Source organism: Denticeps clupeoides, unplaced genomic scaffold, assembly GCF_900700375.1.
Source record: "Denticeps clupeoides unplaced genomic scaffold, fDenClu1.1, whole genome shotgun sequence".
Taxonomy (NCBI): domain Eukaryota; kingdom Metazoa; phylum Chordata; class Actinopteri; order Clupeiformes; family Denticipitidae; genus Denticeps; species Denticeps clupeoides.
Genome location: NW_021630058.1, coordinates 84,894 through 101,525, shown reverse-complemented (window position 1 = coordinate 101,525; position 16,632 = coordinate 84,894). Strand labels below are relative to the sequence as shown.

The window sequence follows — 16,632 nt, the reverse complement described above, 5'->3', positions numbered from 1 at the left end:
TTACTTTTAATGCACAACAAATCATCCACATGGCATGACATTTGACCCCTAAGGGGGAGCTTTTTTTGGATTAAAATGTAGTTTGTTTTTCTTTTGGTCATTTCCAGACCAGACAAAATGCATTCGTGTGTTTTTTTCTGACCTGGCGCCCTAATCAGCGCTGACGATTTTAACGGAGAAGATCCCACTGACTGCCGGATCGTGGCCCTCTACCGAGCCTGTTCAGCAGGGGGCGCTCCACCTAGCATCGGGAGATGCCGCCACAGCACTGCTGTCCACCACGGAGAACACAAGCCCTCGATTCACACCGCCGCATCCACTCCACCCACTCGGCAAACACATTATATAATTCCTGGGAGTCAAAGACGGCCTGTTCCAGTCACCTGAGCGGTCCCCACCTCTCCAGCACGTACGTGTGAATGAGTAGGCCAGCAGACTCCTCCAGCTGGATAACTGGGTCGTTTTATTAGGTTGCTGTGCTGAACGTCCCAACATATAAATGAATGAACACAAACGCTGATCAGAAGCTAATACAGTCAGATGAAACGAGACGCCTCGCGTCTCGAGAAAGCAGAGAAGGAAGTCCGGCGCTCGGTAAAGTTGAGGAAGGCGCTGAGTCGGGGGCACCGCCCCCCTCCAGTGAAGAGACATGGACATTAAACATTAATGTTAAAAAGCTGGGTGGTCCCGGCCCCGAGGTCATGCCATGCCCTGCACAGCCATTGGTGAGATTTCAGCAACCAAACAAGCAAAAGAAAGGATCTTCACTGTTGGACTTGAATGGATTTTTTGCCGAATTATATGCTGAATTAAAATGGAACAATGTTGCAGGACAAGCCATTCAGGTCCAACCGTCACGAGAAATGAATAAATAAATGGCATTTCACATTATTCTCTGGACGTAGCATGGTAACCATCATTCCAGCGCAGAATCAATGCACCAAGCTCTACAGATGCAGGCAGTAATAATCTAAATAGAAGCGCGATTCATTGTAGTTCCTCCTGATGAAGATGAGAATCAGAGAGGCTTCGTGTGCAATAAAAAGAAGCCCTGGATTTCACTCATGTGCAAAGAAGATGTGTGTAATGTGCTTATCCAATTAAAGGAGCACCTAGCCGAGCGTTTTCTAATAGCACTGGGAGGGTGTGACAGGTAGTCCTCCTTTCAGTTTTACTAAATGTGCTTTGTTGTCTTTGATGACATCAGTCAATGTCAAATATCATCAAATAAATCAAATCAAATTATCATTATCAACTAAATTAATCATCAATCAGCAACTTTTCTGTAGTCCAGCATAGTGTGGCCTGCCTCCTCCATCTGACATTGATGCGTGATGCAAAAAGCCGTCATGAATAAGGGAAGTTTTCATCACAGTCGTCCATACACAAAATCTATCACAAAAAAAAAAACGGTTCTATATAACACATTTCAGTGTCACTTAAATATACAAATTAGACTGTATGGCTCTGAGGACATTTCACATTCAACGTTCAATACAAATCAGATATAATAAAGAGAATACTGGGGCAAATAACCAAACCATCAGAAAAAGACCGTACCAGATATGGATTGTAAATGGCCGATACTTTCTGAGATCTGAATGTGAATGGTGTAACTGCTAGATGTTTGTGAGCCAAGAGCCATTTTTTTCTGTGTATGAAACAATAATGCAAAATGAACCTATTGAAAAGTAAATAAAATCAAGTTGAACGTCATGTGTTTTAAACAAATTGGGTGACTGCATTGGTCACAACATGTTGAACCAATGGCCAGCAGGACTCGTACAAGCCAATATCCTTAAACTGTAAGGAATGGCACTTAAAATGAACATATATATTATATATTTATAATCATAATTATAATTTATAATTATATATATATAATCACTTTAGCTTTTAAAATCTCTCTTCATTAATTCTGCTTAGCTGGAATGTCTGTGTGCTGATCTTGATAGAGTCCTGGTACTTCTGGAGTGGAAGAAATTAGCTAGAAAAAAGAAAACAGAAAGAACCAATTAATGGAATCAGCAATAACACATTCAAATCTGCATCAGTGCCATGTGTACTGGATGTTCTCAACTGGTTCTAAAGAGGAACTGAGAATGGACCAAGCATTGAACCCTGAGGTACTGCAATGGGATTCAGTATCTAATTGCTAATTGCTCTGTTGTGATGTTTGTTGAATAAATCACAAATTAGCATTATCCACGTAATAAAAAGGGTGCAGTTCTTTGTCTTGAAACCTGCAGTAACTGGATTGTTTCTCAGCTGGAGCATGTTCAGTGTAACATATGAAAACTCACAGTAGTGTTGGTTCTTCAAGGAAAAGTCTGACAAAATATCTTCATCATCAACAAACAAACAAAGAAATGCTGGTCATGTGACAATAACTATAACAACTATTAACCATAACTATTGTTGGTGAATTGGTGACAAAATATTGTTTACAAACTATACTAAAATGTCTCCTCATTCTCATTGCCAAAAATAAGATGAGACCTTATTTCCTCTTGTTTATGTAGAATTTCCTGTGTCTCCTAACTTGAGTCTATAAGGTAAAGATTATTTTTTAATAATAAAATGGGTTTGACTTCAAGAAAATGTTGTTTTTGTCTGTTCTTCTCTGCACTTGTACTATATTGACTTGGTTATATAGAATTACATTACTTAAAAATAAATTTCATTGACTACAACTAGACTAATATAGTCATAGATAATTCTGACTAAAATATGACTAAAATGCTCAGAATTTTAGAATGAAGACTAATAAAGACTAAAATGACCACTTGAAGCAAAGACTAGACTTAAAACTAAAACAAAGACGGGCCACCGAAAACAACTCACAGCATTCCACCTGCGGCTTCTCCCACCGGCCGTCAGGCAGGCAGCGCACCACCGGAGAGCGCCGCTGAGTGAAGCCCTCGTGGCACCGGTACCTGATGACCGAGTTCGCCTGGTAGCGCTCTTTCCTGTTGCCGTACATGCGGGCGTTCTCCACTTCGGGAGGAGGGCCGCAGAGCGCTAGTGGAGGGAGGACATTTACATTTACATTTACATTTACATTTACGGCATTTGGCAGACGCCCTTATCCAGAGCGACTTACAACGTGCTTTCAAGTTACCATCAATGAAGAGATCAATTCCGGTTCACTAGGACCCCAACTATGAATACATCTATTTTATTCACTCTGTTGTAGATTCTGTACACAAAGTTCGACAACAAGAAAATTACAATTTAACCTAAATATTCTTTAAAGAGGAAGGTCTTGAGCTGTTGTTTGAAGGTGCTCAGTGACTGAGCTGTTCTGACCTCGAGGGGAAGTTCATTCTACCACCGAGGGGCCAAGACGGAGAAGAGTCTAGATGAATGTTTTCCTTTTACCTTCAGAGATGGAGGGACCAGGCGAGCAGTACTGGAGGCTCGGAGTATACCAGGTGCAGTGCGAGGTGTAATAAGGGCTGTGAGGTAGGATGGTGCTACTCCATGTTTGGCTTTGTAGGCCAGCATCAGTATTTTGAACCTGATGCGTGCAGCTACTGGGAGCCGGTGGAGGGAACGTAGTAGAGGGGCGGTGTGGGAGAATTTGGGAAGGTTGAAGATCAGTCGTGCTGCTGCATTTTGTATGAGTTGTAGAGGTGGGATGGTACATAGTGGTAGACCAGCTAGAAGGGAGTTACAGTAGTCCAGTCGTGAGATTACTAAGGACTGAACCAGTAGTTGGGTGGCCTGGGTTGACAGATAAGGACGGATTCGTCGGATATTTTAGAGAAGGAATCTACATGAGCGGGAAAGATTGCTGATGTGAGTTGAGAAGGAGAGTTGGTTGTCTATTGTTACGCCAAGGTTGCGGGCTGTTGCAGAAGGTGAGAGCTGCGAGTTGTGAGAGAGGAAGCAGGAACGGCTGCGGCCGCGCCCGGCTCAGCCCCGGCGCCGTACCTGAGCCCTTCTTGCAGGTGAAGGGCAGGTGGTAGTTGCAGGGTACGTCGTTCCACTGGCCGTTCCCATGCCAGATCATGACCACGCAGTCCTCGCCAGAGTTGAAGTAGTTGTCCGGCTGGTTCGGCCTCCAGTTGACGTATTGCTGTAAGGTGAGTGACGGCAGGAGAGAAGCAGCTCAGTAGCTCATTCTTGCCACGTTGAAGAAACAGATTCATTTTTAATGATGAGTGTAAGCAATAACTTCACCAGAGGAGTGGCATCTGTCCAACGAAAGTCATTCTCCACCATCTTATCATTCAGACCAATCCACTGGTAGTCCTCTGCATGGGCTGAAACGGACATGCAAAACTGGGGTTATACACACAGCAATGGCCGGATCGGGCCTTTATTTTTACGTAATTTATATAACTGGGGTTATACACACTGCAATGGCCGGATCGGGCCTTTATTATTTACGTAATTTATATAACTGGGGTTATACACACTGCAATGGACGGATCGGGCCTTTATTTTTACGTAATTTATATAACTGGGGTTATACACACTGCAATGGCCGGATCGGGCCTTTATTTTTTACGTAATTTATATAACTGGGGTTATACACACAGCAATGGCCGGATCGGGCCTTTATTTTTTACGTAATTTATATAACTGGGGTTATACACACAGCAATGGCCGGATCGGGCCTTTATTTTTACGTAATTTATATAACTGGGGTTATACACACAGCAATGGCCGGATCGGGCCTTTATTTTTTACGTAATTTCCAAATGGACTTACAGTTGACAAAATGCTGCTCTTCAGGGGTAACAATGCTGACCAGGTGGCCGTTGAAGCTTCTGCAGTGCTGCTCGGCGTCCAGCCAGGTCTCCCGCTTGGGGACGTGCAGGTAGCAGCTGCCCTGGAATTTAATCCATCCCTCCTCACAGGTCTGTTCATCTACAGCATCACCAAGGAGCAGGAAGGCAGTTAACACTGACCCACGTGGCCCATGGATGGGGACGACCTTCAGCATCCAATCGTCCAAAGTACAAGATTTAAAGCTAAAAAAAAAACCCTTTAGCAGCTAAAACTGGCTTGGCATGCAAAGTAAAATCCATTCAGCACCGAGATACGACCTCTGGAAGAAGAAGGAGATGGTCCATTTAGTTGATGACGAAGCTGATGTATCTCCATTGTTATGTGGGCCCACGGGAGGTCAAAGTTAAGAAGGTGGAAAACAGAAAATGTATTTTTCTGCTGGCCAGAGAGTGTGTGAAACATTATACTGGGTCAGATCTGCAGGGTTTTGGCCGTGTGTGTGTGTGTGTGTCCGTAAAGAAATGTTTTGGAGCGAAATGTTCTACTTCAGCGGACACCTGGAAGTGGAGGAGACGGGCGGACCGCTTGCCGGGAGCTGTGTTAGTAAGATGAGCTGAAGCCGCCCTCGTACCGATCTCGCAGCGCTCTCCTCCATAGCTGGGCAGGCACAGGCATGTGAAGGAGTCCTCACGCTCCACACATGTGGCTCCATTCGCACAAGGGTCGGAGCTGCACACGTCAACCTCTGCAAACAAAATGCTTTGGTTTTTCCTTCCCTTTCATCTTTCTGCTGGGTCACCAAAGGGTAGACGGCGTGAGGACCATCAGAGCTGCTGGAACATTGTCCAAAAGAAGCTGTGGCTAGCGCATCTTCACATCCACAATGGCTTCCCTTCTGTTCAGCTGAAGCTCAAGGTTTCATTTTGAAACTGCGTTCTGCAGCAGCTCTGGTTGCCTCCCTTGGTTTGTCACAGCCACAGAGGATGGACAAGCGTGGACGGCTGGTTATGCGAAAGCAGACAAACACTGTGTCCTACAGTTAAGCATGCTGGCGGCGACCACGCCCATGCACGCTGCGACTCGCGTAGATAGGGGCAGGATAGAAGGTGCATTCGTCCCCGAGTGAGACTCATCCTGCTGGGTCAGTATCAGCACTTTTCCCCCCAGAAAGCCATATTAGTGCATCATATAAAACATGACCCACACGTGACCCCGTGCTGAGAACTTTCATAAACGGCTGACCGCTCATGCCAGACGACGTTAGGGGAAACCCTGTGGAATGTCTCGGGTGGGACGCTGTGGGGTCAGGCAACGGCGGACAGCTGCTTGGGTTTCGTGACTTACCCAACTTGCACGTCTGCCCGCTCAGGCCAGGTGGGCACTGGCACAACCCAACACCGTCCTGCACTGAACACGCCCCGGTGCCGCAGGGGTTCGGGCTGCAGGGGTCGCCACCTGCTGGAATGGAGAGAAAACGAAAGAAAGGATTTAGATTCGAGATCTGGTTTGAGTCCTAATTTGTCATTTTATAAACACACCATCCACTGCCACCGGCTCCTGAATGACAGCTGGGGTTTGAAGGAGGGTGACGGGAGCAGAGGTGGTGACCAGGGTCAACAGAGGACCGTTGGTGGAGGACACCATTCCTGGATCTGCCTGATCAGAGTGAGTATCCTTGGACGCCCTTAAGTTGCTCGCCAGCGCTGAGGGTCCCTGGACCGTCTCATTTTCAGAAGGTGCTTGACTGGTGTGTGTTACATTGCTGGTAGGACCTCCACTGGACTGTTCAATCATCTTCTTGGGGCCTTTTCCCAGCTCCTGGGTCTGTGTCGATACCACCAGCACGCTGGCTTCAGTTATTTTGGCCACTGTACTCTCTGAGCTGTCCAGAGAAGTTCCGGGGAGAAAACTGCTGAAGTCACCTGATCCCCCAGAGCCACTGATCTCCCCAGAACTGAAGTGCACAAGCCCAGATGCCTCCTGTTCTACTGCAGGTCTGTCTGTGTGGTCAAAAAATCCTGAGCCCAGGAACACGATTTCACTGAATCCAGAAGCACGTCCTGATCCGCTGATTTCACCACTTCCAAAATCATTCAGGTCTCCACCAACGAATCCACTTCCAAACCCACTGATCCCAGATCCAGATCCTGATGCAGACCAGGTTCCCGAGCCACTGAAATCCACCTGGCCTCCACCCAGTTCCTGTCCTACGCCTTTGAGTGCAGTTGAGATCTCTACATATTTTCCGTCAATGAAAACAATTTGAGAGCCACTGAAATCCAGTTCCCCCGAGCTTGTGCTGGAGTCTCCTGAGAGTCCAGAGTCAAACCCACTGAATTCCCCACTAGAGCCAGAGCCTGAAGACATGGTAGAAAATTGTCCACTTTCTCCAGAGGACCCACTAGACTCATACAGTGATGATCCACTTTCTTCTGAGCTGATCCCGGAAGAGCTGCCTGATCCTGATAAGTCTCCACTGAATAATCCTGATCCTGAGGGGAAAATCAAAATCCCAGTACTTCCTTCTCCAACCTCCTGCAATGTTCCCGATGCTGAACCCTCTCCAGATAAAATTGAGTCTGTTCCCGAGAAGGACACAACAATGCCTGATCCATCTCCAGATCCAGAGACATAATCGATTAGAGCAGATCCAGAGGTGTCCCCACTCAGATGAGCTGCAGAGAAGTCCCCACTTGGTCTGGATCCAGATATGTCACCAGAGAAGTCTCCACTCAGACCAGATCCAGAAATGTGCCCACTCAGACCAGATCCAGAGATGTAGCCACTCACACCAAATCCAGAAGTGTCTCCACTCACTCCAGATCCAGAGATGTCTCCACTCACTCCAGATCCAGAGATGTCTCCACTCACACCAGATCCAGATATGTCCCCACTTGGACCAAATCCAGAGATGTCCCCACTCAGACCAAAGCCAGAAATGTCCCCACTCAGACCAGAGCCAGAAATGTCTCCACTCAGACCAGAGCCAGAAATGTCCCCGCTAAAGGCACTGGTGTCACCACTGGGAAAGCCACTGGCACTTCCAGAGAGATCACCAGAGAAACCACTGGCTCCAGATGAAATGTCAGCAGAACCGGAACCAGAAGGCTCCACAGAGATGGGGTGCAGTGATGGAGGGCACTACGGAGAAGCAGGAGAATAAAAGGAAATTCATTTTACATTCATGCTTCCTTGGATCTGTTTTTATTTGTTCACGTGAGCAGAGGGAGAGGTTACCAGGCCTCAGAAGGTCGGTTATCGTTGTCCCGTTGAACAGTTCCTCTTCGATCTCAGTTATATTGAGTCCTGTCTCGTTGAGAAGGGCAAGCAGGTCCACTACAACAGTAATAATGCAACCAAACATTCGAGATCAGAACATCAGAAATCAATTAATATGTCTGGTTTCAAATCACAGTTACCCTTGAAGCAGTAGGCATCATATCTGGCGTGCAAGTCGGGGTATCCCGTCTGATTAGGGTGCAAGTAGACGGTGTGAACTCCAGTCTTCCCCCCACCACAGCGTTCACGGGGCTCGTTGATGGGATAACGGACGCTGCGGTCAGCCAGCCAGCCGGCCCTGCACGTGTCGAAGCCCTGGTTCCAGGCAGCGTGAAGTTCACCCGTGGATGCCAGGGTGGCATTCCTCTCCTGGCACGCAGTCACAGCCCCGTCATACGTAAAGCCCTCGACCGAGCTCACGTGGAAGACCTCGCCTGAGACGGAGGGAATCGTCAGACTTACAGCGACCTGGACTTCCTTGGGGAGAAGAGCTCTGTCATCGGGCAAAGTTCTCAGTACCTTTAAGTTTGTCGATGAAGCAGTAGACATCATACCGCTCCTCTGCTGGTCTCAGACCATATGACCTCACTCCAGGCAGGTGCTCCAGATCACCAGCACATTTGTTTCGAGGAGACACGATGGGGTATCTGTCCAAAGTCAAAGCATCAGATACTCAGGTACTAATCCTGTCTGATCGGGCCTAGAAGAGTTTTTTTCTAAAACTGGGTTCCAGAGCAACTTTTTTGGGCAGAATTCTGAAGTATCAACCCAACCTCCAACCTGACCTTTAACCCCAAAAGGTTTAAAGTGAAGTGCTTGTCACTTGTGATACACAGCAGCACAGTGCACACAGTGAAACGTGTCCTCTGTATTTAACCATCACCCTGAGTGAGCAGTGGGCAGCCATGACAGGCGCCCGGGGAGCAGTGTGTGGGGACGGTGCTTTGCTCTCTACGCTGCACATTTCTAATGAAAAGACACGGCTGGAGAACAACGACGTGTTTAACTCACTGCAGACAAGGTAGAGCGGGGAGTTACAGCGCCACCTACAGGCGTGGAGGACGACGACGTTTCAGATAACGCTTTCATGTGTATGCAAGTTTATTACAGAAAAGCGTTCTCGTTTGGATGGAGTCTTGTTTGTAACAGTATCGATACCATCCTATTTTAAATCGTTTTGTGTGTTTTATGTGATGCTTAATTCTCTGTGCAGCACTGGACTTTCTGTTAAAGTGCTTTATAAATAAAGTCTTCGCCTTGTCTAGCTGACACAACTCTACCTGACAGTCTGGTCCAGCAGCCACCCGGCATCACACTGGTGGTACCCTGCCTCATAGGACGCCTGGAGCTGCTCGGGACTGGCGATGGCCGCACCCACACTCTGACAGGCCACCTGGGCTTGCACAAAGGTGAACGCATACCGGCTGGAGCCGGAGCGGTAGTGGAACACCACGCCTGAGACAAGGGACGGAGACGTATCGGATGACCTCAACTTGATCAGAAAACCTCACGTCCATTACCGTATCGTCGACTCACCAGCTGCACTCGGGAGCGGTCCAGTGTGATCGCCAGTCTCAGCTCTGATTGGCTGTGCGGTCACCTTCACAATAACCTCATTGATCGATTGAGAGGCATTGGGAGGCGGAGACAGCGGCGCTTGAGTGGCAGGAGCGGATGCAGTGGGGGAAACTTCAGGCTGAAGAGTATCCACCTGCCCTTTCAACTCACTCTCAGTGGTGGCATCTGTCAGGAAGACCTCAGGGACTCTTGTTACTGTGGCAACACTGACCCCACCTGTCTCTGCGCTGGGCTGCCAAATGGGGATGTCCGAGGTGGGCAGGGCCGAGCCTTCTTCATCTGTGTCATCATCTGTAAAAGAAATGAAATACACTTTAGTAACTCTTTAAAAATGCACAGATTTATCACCCCCTATCCAGAGCGCCTTAAAATCAGTAGTTACAGGGACTGTCCCGCCCTGGAGACACTCAGGAATAAGTGTCTTGCTTACTTTACTTTACTTTCCTTTACTTGGCAGACGCTTTTATCCGAAGCGACTTACAAGAGGACGAAACCAGCAATTCTCATTCAGTCCTGATAAGGCCAAACTTGTCAAGAATAGAACATGCCGGGGAATTGTTAAGTGCTAGACGAGTTTTTTTTTTATTTTATTTTGTGAGTGTGTGTGTGTTAGTGTTGGACTCGTCTGAAATACTTTTAAACGAGTGGGTTTTCAACTTCTTCTTAAAGGTGGTGGTAGTCTCGGCTAGTCGAATGGAGCAGGACAAGTTGTCCCACCAGTCAGGGACAACGAAGGAGAACAGAGTCGATTGGGATCGGAGACCCCGTGAAGAGGGAATTTTTAGTCTGGTTTCGTGTGCAGATCTGAGAGGGCGTGCAGGAGTGTAGCTAGTAGGTGTGTTTCGGGGTGGTAGTAGCCTAGTGGGTAACACACTCGCCTATGAACCAGAAGACCCGGGTTCGAATCCCACTTACTACCATTGTGTCCCTGAGCAAGACACTTAACCCTAAATTGCTCCAGGGAGACTGTCCCTGTAACTACTGATTGTAAGTCGCTCTGGATAAGGGCGTCTGATAAATGCTGTAAATGTAAATGTAAATGTTGAAGAAGAGACGGGCTGCCATATTTTGGACTATCTGGAGGGGTTTTATGGTGACTGCAGAGGCTCCAGTCAGGAGAGAGTTTAGAGTTAGTCCACTTTAGAGATGACCATTACCTGGACGAGAAGCCGCGTAGCCTGTTACTCAGGGACATACTGGTAGTAACGGAAGACAGTGGTGTTACTTACTAGGCCGCTACCACCTTTACCTTTGTAGCAGATTGCTTCGTAGCGAGACTCGTGGACGGGGTATCCGGTCTGGTTCGGGAAGCGGTAAACCGTGCGGACCCCCAGCAGACCCCCGCCGCACTGTGGCCGAGCAACGTTGATGGGGTAGCGCACACTCTGGTCGGCCAGCCAGCCGGCGTTGCACACGTCCATGCCGCCCTGCCAGGCTAGGTAGAGCTCGCCGGTGGTGGCCAAGCGAGCTCCCAGCTCAGAGCACCGAGCTGCGGCCTCCTCAAACGTGAACCTCTCTGCAGACGTTGAGTAGAAAACCTTGCCTGGATGGAAGGGAATTGCAAAGCTATTAAACCTTTTAGTACGTGCACAGACAGAAACGAAAGGTTTCTTTTTCATTTACAGGTTGGGCCATTAATATGGATACACCTTAATAAAATGGGAATGGTTGGTGATATTAACGTCCTGTTTGTGGCACATTAGTATATATGAGGGGGCAAACTTTTCAAGATGGGTGGTGACCATAGTGGCCATTTTGAAGTCGGTCATCTTGGATCCAACTTTTGTTTTTTCAGTAAGAAGAGGGTCATGTGACACATCAAATTTATTGGTAATTTCACAAGAAAAACAATGGTGTGCTTGTTTTTTTTTATTATCAGTGATGCACGTGTATTAACTGCATTTTGTTTCTCAATGTTATTAAAGAAAGAAGCGTGGTTTTCCTGCTTTGTTGGCTAATCTGAGGAACGTCTACTGCTATTTTTTTTGTTTATTTATACTGCCACCATCTTTTTGGTAAATGAAAGAGATACAGATTATACACGGGTAAAATAAAGTAGAAAAAAGGTGTCCTAGTCTTGGAATGAGATAGGTGTGCTTGTTTTTAACGTAACTTTATAAAATGTGTTCAATGTCACCAACCATTCCCATTTTATTAAGGTGGATCCATATAAAAGGCCTGTACATGTGCATTGCACGCAGTTTTGGTGGAAAGTAGTACCGGTCATTTTCTCCGCAAAGCAGTAGGCGTCGTAAGTCTCGTTCGCTTCTCTCACGCCATAGGTCCGCACCCCAGGTAATTCATCTTTGTCACCATAGCAACCTTCTCTGGGATCATGAATGGGGTACCTGAAAGCACAAAGGCAAACGCGGGTTAACGTTCTCAACGTTCTACCTGGTCTCAGCCTGATGGAGACCACACGTCCACATCAAACTGACCTGACGGTTTGGTCAGCCAGCCAGCCGGCGTCACACTGGTGGAAGCCATTGTCGTAGGCGGCCTGCAGTTGTTCTGGTGTGGCGATCGCAGCACGGTTCTGTACACAGGCGGCCTTCGCCTCCTCGAACGTCAGCGTGTAGCGCGAGGTGACCGCGCGGTAGTGGAACACGATACCTGCATGTGCAGAGTGGCCGAGTAGGTCATGAACGTTTCTCAGTCTGGTGGTTAACATACGAGATCGTTAAGTAGACATGAGGATTACCTTGAACCTTCACCTCGATGGTGTCATGGTTGTCCTCGATCCCTTGCATGACCTCACAGCGGAACACGCCGGTATCGTTGGAGTTCAGCTCGGTGACCTTAATGGTGGCGTCGGTCGGTGTCGTGGGGTAGCCCACCATGGTCACGCGGTCCAGGTACCTCTCGGCCACTCGCACGGTGCCCTCCATGGCCACCAGCACGTCTGTGACCTTCTCCTTGGTCACGTGGGTCCACTTGATGCGGTGGGATAAGGGGGCGATGGTGGGAGCCCCCGGGTCGTGGACCGTGTTGTCCTGGAAGTAGCAGGGGAGGACCAGCGTCCCGCCCAGTAACACACGCAGGGGCGCTGCAGCTGGGATGCTCACACTCAGGATTTCCGGGTCGGCTGGACGGGAACAGTCAGACATGGTTCCTTTTACGCGACTTAGATCATTGAACTCGACCACGACTCGATCTGTAGGTACTTATAACCCAACCCTTGCTTTTTTTATATATAGAATGTGTACGGAAGCGCTCGTTTTAGTCTAGTTCCGTCATTCCACTTGTTTCTCATGCCGATAGTCTTACCCATATCAGCCATTTCCTCCAACGACAGCATGGTTGTGGTCACCGGCAGCCACACACACAGCAGGATTGTCGAGATCATTGTTCACCTGCCGGACAAAACACAAATCTGTCATGTCTCCAGTCCCCTCGGGGTCTTGCTGACAGGGCCACTGGCGAACTTGTCGATCCCTGGAATCATCCCTCACCCGTTCATGAATTAGCAGACATCTAGCTGACATCTAACTGGAGGTTTTCTCTTCTGATCGACTATGAAAATAAGCAGACACTTTCACCGCGGCAGCTCGAACACACGGCACTCGGCTCTCACCGTGAAACGGCCTTGCGTCAACATGTGCGCCAATTAAAGGCTGTCGGAGTACAAGAGGCCTTTATGCAACTTCCCGTGGAAAGTGGAAAGTGGAAAGTGCCGCTGACATGTCATTCTATGGAGCCATTCAGGGTGAGTTGGACTGGACCGGTTGCAGGAATGCCAGTTCGCAGGAAAAGCTGCTTCACGTAGTCTCACCGGCTGCATGCGCGTCAGAACACGGGCTGCTGAAACAGCCTCGGTGGCCAGTCAGGGTGGAAGTGGAGGAAATGCAAGATGCAGTAGACCACAGCGTCTGTGTTCCAGCCCGGATCCACAATGCTTGATTAAACGTACAATTCCTGATGAAATGATTTTTTTGACGAAATATCTTCGGAACCGAAGCAAGATGAGGCGCAACGTAAATGCTAACTATTATGAAATATTTCCCGTAATACTGTCGACAAATAGAAATTAGACTAAATGTCGTTCATGAAACAGAAATTAGACTAAAAGGAGAAGAGACGAGACGTTATTTCCATAACATTATTATACAGTATTTCCGTTCCCGTGTCTCACATACGGTCACGCGGATGACGTCACTTCATCAATTTAGATTTCAGGATACTTGTGGTGGTTTAGAAGACGGCTGGACAAAAAGGGACCTTTACACGTACGTTCTTTACAATGGACTGGAAAAGAAACAGAACATCAAGAATCAGAACGTCTTCCGTGTCTGGAGTCTATAAGGCAATAATAAAATAATAATAAGATAACCTTGTTTTAATTAGGAAATGGGTATGACTAAAAGACTTGCTTCCTGTTCTACTAGGTACTGGTACTATATTAGCTGGATTAAATAGAACTGCATGACCAAAAAAATACATTTAATTGTAAAATTGTCATGGATAATTCTGACTAAAATAAGACTAAAATGCTCAAAACGTTTAGTCGACTGACACTTGAATAGACCAAAATAAGTTTAAAAAAAAAAAACTACAGTAATGTCCAAGCTTGTGGAGGAGATGGCGTCAAATACCATGGGATTCATAATCTGAATCGTCGCACGCTCAGTAGCCAGGCCATTATGACCCTGCTCAGGTGGAGAACAGCAGATTAATGAAGGAATGGAAATGTTGGGCGAATCGCGCCGAAGCCCCACCCCTCAGACACACACGCTTTATTCTTCACTGCCAAACAGGACCGCTCTGTTACAGCACAGACCCGGCTCTTTTCCCCCACTCTCTCCGGCCCGGTGTCAGCAGGTTTAAAGATGTCCAGACGGGCGGACGTCTGCTGCCTCCTGGTGACCGCTTCTCACTCGCACGTCTGTAGACGGTCCTGCAGATTGTAGGACGATAGTCTACTCTCTCTCTCCTCGTGCATTGTTACCCCTCCGCATGCATCAGCGATGAGTTCTTGCTCGGTTCGGTTCGGTTTATTTGGGTTTTGGCGGGTTCTACACTTCTAACTGGCATAAGCAGGACTTGTTTCTGCACTGCTAATATAATTTCAGGGCGTACAATGAGTTTCCATGAAATAAGAAGACCATCCACATTCAGTCAGCGCTGTTTTCCAGGAGAGGAGAGTCTGGGATCAAGACATGAGGTCACAAGGCTCATAAGCTTAAGGTTTAAAGAGAAATATTACAGTAAAAAACAACTGGACCTTAATATTGAACCCTGACGTGTGCCGTAATCTGCAAGGAATATTAAACCACCGAAAATGGAATATGGTGACAAATACGAAGGCAGAGCACCAGACACTGGACACTAAAAACCTGAGTGACAGCACCTGAGACTGGGACAGCTTCAGCGAAGCTGGGAGCCGGTCAGACGGAGACGTGCATCACGGGCCCTTTCCAAAAATCACACCTGCCTGAGTGGAAACATCCCGGAAATATTGAGTTGTAATTACAGCTTTTCCGCTGAAAAGTGAGAAGGTCCGTGTGAATGTCTGAGCTTCCTGAGGATCAGGGCGGCGAGTGCGAGCTGTCGCTGGAGGACTGGTCTGAAGATCCATCTGAAGTGGCCTGGCCAGCTGGCCGGGGACAGCAGCTTGAGGTGAGGGTCTCCTCCTGGCGCTGACAGCGGACTCATCGCGACTCTCACCGTTCGTCTCTCAACATTACGCTGCTCGGGACGTTCCGTCCACCGACCAGCATCACCGTGACATCTGATACGATTCTTAGGAATATTGTTTCAGTGGAGAGAAGCGGAACTCACCGTATCGTAGCGGATAAATCCCAATTCCCGCCTCTGTTAATGGTCCACGCTGGCCTGAGGGGTGGAGAAAGAGCCTCTCCTCCGGCGGGACAGGAGTTTAGCTGGCAGAGGGAAGGGTGGGTGGGTGCAGCAAGACGCCAAGAGGTGTGTAGGTGCGAAGGAGAGAGAGAGAGAGAGCGAGAGAAAGAAGAGAAGTGAAAATAGCGCGTGGCCAGGAGGTGGGGAGAAAAGAGGGAGGTGAGGGGTGGGTTTCCACCAACACGCTGTACTCCGTCAGGTGAGGTAATGGCACGGATGAGAATTTACGTTTCATGCATGTTCACCTACAGGTCTAACCCCACTTACTACCATCGTGTCCCCGAGCAGGACACTTAACCCTGAGTGTCTCCAGGGGGGGACTGTCCCTGTAACTACTGATTGTAACCCTGAGTGTCACCAGGGGGGGACTGTCCCTGTAAATACTGACTGTAACCCTGAGTGTCTCCAGGGGGGGACTGTCCCTGTAACTACTGACTGTAACCCTGAGTGTCTCCAGGGGGGGTCTGTCCCTGTAACTACTGAGTGTCTCCAGGGGGGGACTGTCCCTGTAACTACTGACTGTAACCTTGAGTGTCTCCAGGGGGGGGACTGTCCCTGTAACTACTGACTGTAACCCTGAGTGTCTCCAGGGGGGGGACTGTCCCTGTAACTACTGACTGTAACCCTGAGTGTCTCCAGGGGGGGACTGTCCCTGTAACTACTGACTGTAACCCTGAGTGTCTCCAGGGGGGGTCTGTCCCTGTAACTACTGATTGTAACCCTGAGTGTCTCCAGGGGGGGTCTGTCCCTGTAACTACTGATTGTAACCCTGAGTGTCTCCAGGGGGGGACTGTCCCTGTAACTACTGATTGTAACCCTGAGTGTCTCCAGGGGGGGACTGTCCCTGTAACTACTGATTGTAACCCTGAGTGTCTCCAGGGGGGGTCTGTCCCTGTAACTACTGATTGTAACCCTGAGTGTCTCCAGGGGGGGACTGTCCCTGTAACTACTGATTGTAACCCTGAGTGTCTCCAGGGGGGGTCTGTCCCTGTAACTACTGATTGTAACCCTGAGTGTCTCCAGGGGGGGACTGTCCCTGTAACTACTGATTGTAACCCTGAGTGTCACCAGGGGGGGACTGTCCCTGTAACTACTGATTGTAACCCTGAGTGTCTCCAGGGGGGGACTGTCCCTGTAACTACTGATTGTAACCCTGAGTGTCTCCAGGGGGGGACTGTC

At 48.3% G+C, this 16,632-nt stretch overlaps 1 protein-coding gene across 1 annotated transcript; it reads right to left on the bottom strand.

The window, feature by feature from the left end:
* Positions 1-1,148: 1,148 nt before the first annotated feature.
* LOC114781698 (aggrecan core protein-like) lies at positions 1,149-15,417 on the bottom strand. The gene is given in 19 exon segments (XM_028968052.1): positions 1,149-1,987; positions 2,845-3,021; positions 3,937-4,081; positions 4,186-4,268; positions 4,720-4,878; positions 5,372-5,485; positions 6,085-6,195; positions 6,279-7,901; positions 7,987-8,076; positions 8,160-8,453; positions 8,539-8,666; positions 9,300-9,474; positions 9,556-9,876; positions 10,841-11,140; positions 11,818-11,945; positions 12,036-12,210; positions 12,299-12,682; positions 12,865-12,950; positions 15,376-15,417. Coding segments are annotated over 18 exon segments (4,551 nt in total). The 5' UTR covers positions 12,944-12,950; positions 15,376-15,417; the 3' UTR covers positions 1,149-1,922.
* Between the last annotated feature and the right edge of the window lie 1,215 nt (positions 15,418-16,632).